Genomic DNA, 4,860 nt, shown 5'->3' with positions numbered 1-4,860 from the left:
ATCCATTGGAAAGTGAATAAAAATGGTTATAATGAATTACGTGGTAATGAAGAAGAATTAGTTTAACTATAATAATATTCCTTTTTCTTATAATTATTTTTTACTCGTTTGAAAATAATCAAACAAGAAAAAATTAAAAGTAAATGAGTTATTTCTTTAAGGCAGAGACACATTTTTTAGCCTTTGGTGTTAAAGAAGCTTTTTTAAGGTTACTCTTTTTTTCAGTGTTCTTAGTATTTTTCTTCGTAATGTTTTTATTAACAAGATCTTTACTGACAACCCTTCTTATTTTCTTAAGATCAGAAATATCCTTCTTTAAAGCAGCTTTAGCTTTTTTGTTTGCTTCAGCCTTTTCTGATGGTGTTGTTGGTTGAGTTTGATTAACAAAAAGACTTTGAGATAGAGATGATTTATATATTACATATAGATTGTTGTATGATTCTAACATTTTAACTTCTCCAAGACGAGCAAAATCAACGGCAGTCTTAATAGCCTTTAATTGCCCCTTTGTAGCATTGACCATATGTGAAGTTAAATTCTTTAAACCAGAGCTAGCAGTTGTAAAAACTAATTGGAGTTGAGCATCAGTAGTGTTTGCAGCATTAAGTTGTTTTGCAAGATTTTCACCAATTGTTTTTACGCCAACCAAAGAGACTTCAGCTTCAATTTTATTTGCTTTACCAGTTTTTTTAACACCAGAACTAGTGTTAGTAAGGGTTTGGACAAAAGTGTTATGTAATTTAGTCATGTGTTCAATAACTTCTTTTTCTGCATTTCTTGTTTTTGTGGAAATATCAACAAGATCAGTTGCATTTTTGTTAGCCTTTTTAGCTTCAATAAATTCTTTTAATGCTAAGCTTGTGTCATGTTTAATTGATTTAACGGTCATTTTATAAGCAATTTTATCATTCTTAATGGCTTGTTTAATGTCATTGACAGATTGTGTGACTTTAGCTTTAACAAAGAGAGACATAGCACTAATCTTGTCCTTAGCCTCATTTGAATTTTTTGTTAAATCATTAACATTTGCAGCAGAACAAAGTGAAAAGATAAATAACACGAATAACATAGTAAATTTTAAAGTTCTTTTTGGTGATTTTTCTATTATTTTTAGTCTTTGATTTTTAGAAGTTAAAATAATACAAAAATAATTTTTTAATTAGAAAATTTGTGATAAGAGTTGTTATTATTGAATTGACTTAATGAAAATCCTCAAAAAAAGTGAATTATAATAATAAGATATAAATAATGTTGATGGTAAGAAAATGGATAGTTGTCGTTCATAAATAATTTAATGAAAACCAAGCCATTTATCAACTATATTTTGTAAAACATCATCGTTAAGTTTAATTTGATAAGGGTTCATTTGGCAACACTTATACAAATAACAGATATTTCCTATTGGTAAACATTTACCACCAAAATCGATATATTCTGGATAAAATTCACAAAAAGTTGGTTTTACTTTTGACATTTCTACAACATTTTTAGAGAAAGCGTAAACAGGAATTTTAGGAAATGAAGCGTCATTAAGTGTTTTAGTGTACATATTCGTTCGAGCCATAAACATAGTGGCTAATGATGTAATAATTTGTTTGTATTTTGATTTTAATTTTTTAAGTTCTACATCACTACATCTGCAAGAGATTGCTAGACCAACAGCACCAGCTCCTTCAAAATTATTAAGGTCTTTTAGTTCTTTTCCTAAAGCAATAACTTGTTTAATAGAAGAAGGTTTGGTTTGTAAAATATGACATAATGTTTGTTGAAATAAATCAACAGTTTGAATATAGAACATTGTTCCTTTACTTTCTTCTACAATAAAATCAATTGGATTAATTAAACAAAGAGCATTACTAAATACTGTTGTAATTGCTTGGGCTAAAATTTTTGGACTATCAAGATAAGGAAGAAGTATATTACATAATGATTCAACTGTAATTAGTAAAGGAGTGTCTATTTCTTTATCAATATCTTTAAATACACTTCTGTATATTTCAATAGAACGATAAAGACAATGTGTTCGAAGTTTTTCAATAAATTCTTCTGAGTCACAAAATAATGAATGAACTTGACAAATAATAGTCAACATTTTATCGTCAAGAATGGACATTTTATTAATTAATGCTTGTAACGTACATAAATTTATTTCTTTATTTACAATAGAAATGCCATTAACAACACCTTCCATCAAATAAATTCTTCTATTCATTAACACTTCATACATACAGTATGCTTGAGGAATAGCATTTGTTCGTTCCATTGCACTTTGTCCAGAACTAAACAAACCAAAAAGAGCGAGAATTTGAATGTATGGCACATTTGTTAAATCTAATATTCCTTCAATGATAGTTTTTTGTTTCTTTGATAATGAATGAATCATTACACGTAAATCATTCATTTGAAGTTTATTATAGTCAGGTTTACTTGGTAATGTTGGAGTAAAAAAACCCATATTATATTCGTTAATAACAAACAATAACATTAATACACAATCAGATGGAGATGAAGGAATTTCTTTCATTTGATTATTAGAAGCAAAGTCAAGTAATTCTTTTCCTTTATTAAGTGAAGTTAAATTATCAAGAATTTCTTGTTGTTGGATATCTTTGATGTTTTGTAATAGTCTAATACAATATTCTTCTGTAGGTTCTGATGATGGAGGGGAATTAGAACGTGGAGAAGATGTAATTTTAGCAGAAATTCTTTGTAAAGAATTTTTAATAGAATGACTGATAGTAGTACGTGGAGTAAAATCTAACAATGGTTTTAAGGCACCTAAATAGTGTACAAGAAATGAACTAAAATATATACTATTTAAATCTGATATTGTTGAATAAAAATGATCTTCTTCTCCATGCCACTGACTATGTTCAGAAACTATGTCTTCTGTAGAGAGTCGATTTTTTACAAAATCATTCATTGAAAATTTAGGTTCGTTTGCAGTATCAATAATATCAATGATATTATCTACATTTTCATTTGATTCAATGGTAGCAACACTTCCAACATTGTTAAATGAATAACGTTCGTTATTTAAACATTCATCTCTTTCTTTTTCTTCTTGTATGTCTTCTTCATTAGTTATATTTATTTGTGAACTAACATCTTCAACTCTTTCATAACTTTTTTCTATTGTTGAGTTAAGTGTAGTTTCAGTTTGTTTTTTTTGGTGTTCAATGATTTCATTACCTATTTGGAGGGCTGATGACATTTTTTTTTTCTTTAATAAGGAGGGTTGTTTGTTTATTTCATTGTTAAATTCTGTTGTGCCTTGAAGTGACAATCGACTAAAAGTCTTATTCATTTCTTCTAAATCAATTTCATCATCAGTTAATTCCTCGGTACTACTTGTTTGTTCTTCTCCAGAACCACTGTCTGAACAAAAGTCAGTTAGCTTAATTATTGGAAAATGTATGTATTTAATGTCAGGAAGATCCTCCATTTGGATTGAATTTACTAGTTATGTTTACCCAATTTGGTTTTTGTTCTTTTTTCCAATTTTCTCACTGTTTTATTCCTTTGATATTTACTCCCTAACAAGCTATATTAAGTATTTTTGTGATTCTTGAAAATAATTAAATTATTGTTATTTAATTAGGAAATACAAGAGGAGGAGTACAATGGTGAATTTGATATGTGAAAGGATCTATATAACGATCCCTTCTGACATTGGGAACCATTTTGTGGTAATGAAAATTTAATGGAAGTGATGGTGGCATCTGAGTATCAAATTCAGGTGGACAAGAGTTCGAGTATTGAGTTTTAGTATTTTTAATCCATTTTCCTAATTTTTCATCATAAACAAAAGGGTTTATTACTTCTTCCTCTTTTAGTATGTCTTCACGTTTATTTAGAAAAGAAAACCAGTGAGATGTGCTCATGAATTACTGTTTTTTTTTGTTTTGGTTCTTATATGTTTGTACCTTTTCGTTTTGTGTGAGAGATTGAAAGTTGTCTCTTGTTGATGAGACTCTTTTTGTTTAACTCACCAAAAAGCGATAATAATTGGTCATGAAGAACTGATTTACAAGGATTATTCTTGCAAAAAGAATCATATGAAAAATTCCTAATAGTTTAGAAACAGAAAGCCTTAAAAAATAGTGAATAGAATAGTCATTTTATTTGTTTAAAATTACCTCTAAACCTTAGAAACGAAATGGTGGAACCACGTCAATACCAATTGTATTTTTAAATTAATCTAAAGAAGAATTAAAAGAATATTATAATTTATTCTATAAATAAATAAATGATATCTATTTATACAACATAGCCAACTTGAAACTTTAAATATCTAAAAAATCATGTCTTGGAAGTGTGCGTTGTGTGGTTTGTTAATTTATTTTTATATTAATTTTAATATTGACTAATTAAGAAATAAAAATATTAACTAATAAAAGGTAAAACAGTGTATTTTGCAGAAAGAAAACAAGCCGATGGAAAAGATTGGCATAACATTTGTTTTAATAAATATTATAAACAAAAAAGAGAGGAAGAAAGTTTAACCCTATATGGAAAATATTCTGATACAAAAAAATCTGTTGTTGGACAACCTGGAAAAACTAAAAAATGTCCTGACTGTGAAGCTGAAGTTGAAGAAGGCACACGTTTTTGTACTTCTTGTGGATACAAATTTGAATGAGAAAAAACAAAAAATGTAGAATTGATTATTTTGTGTTAAATAAAAGTGTGATTTTTTGTTTAAAATCTCTTCTTTTATTAAAAGAAATTTAAATAAAATAAATTGTTTTATTTTTTAATTATAACAAAAATAATACTTCTCTAGATTCAATGAAAAAAGTATTGAGACACTGTTATTTATTTTCTTTGACATTTTTGGTATTTTTTGTTTGAAGCTAT

The 4,860-nt window shown here is 27.4% G+C and overlaps 3 protein-coding genes across 3 annotated transcripts; 1 reads left to right on the top strand and 2 right to left on the bottom strand.

Moving 5' to 3' along the window:
* Nucleotides 1-148: 148 nt before the first annotated feature.
* On the bottom strand, nucleotides 149-1,069 carry ENU1_098160 (hypothetical protein; the record flags this gene model as incomplete). Its single annotated transcript, XM_008859233.1, has 1 exon — nucleotides 149-1,069. The coding sequence occupies one exon, from the start codon at nucleotides 1,067-1,069 to the stop codon at nucleotides 149-151; it is 921 nt and encodes a 306-aa protein (XP_008857455.1).
* Nucleotides 1,070-1,291: 222 nt separating this feature from the next.
* Nucleotides 1,292-3,445, bottom strand: ENU1_098150 (hypothetical protein; the record flags this gene model as incomplete). The annotated part of the gene is made up of 1 exon (XM_008859232.1): nucleotides 1,292-3,445. The coding sequence occupies one exon, from the start codon at nucleotides 3,443-3,445 to the stop codon at nucleotides 1,292-1,294; it is 2,154 nt and encodes a 717-aa protein (XP_008857454.1).
* Nucleotides 3,446-4,304: 859 nt separating this feature from the next.
* ENU1_098140 (hypothetical protein) lies at nucleotides 4,305-4,642 on the top strand (the record flags this gene model as incomplete). The annotated part of the gene is made up of 2 exons (XM_008859231.1): nucleotides 4,305-4,329; nucleotides 4,401-4,642. The coding sequence occupies 2 exons, from the start codon at nucleotides 4,305-4,307 to the stop codon at nucleotides 4,640-4,642; spliced, it is 267 nt and encodes an 88-aa protein (XP_008857453.1).
* Nucleotides 4,643-4,860: the final 218 nt, after the last annotated feature.

This window comes from Entamoeba nuttalli (assembly GCF_000257125.1).
Source record: "Entamoeba nuttalli P19 unplaced genomic scaffold asmbl_4250, whole genome shotgun sequence".
In the NCBI taxonomy this organism is placed as follows: domain Eukaryota; phylum Evosea; order Mastigamoebida; family Endamoebidae; genus Entamoeba; species Entamoeba nuttalli.
Note: the sequence above shows the minus strand (reverse complement) of the source record. Positions and strands in the feature narration are given on the sequence as shown.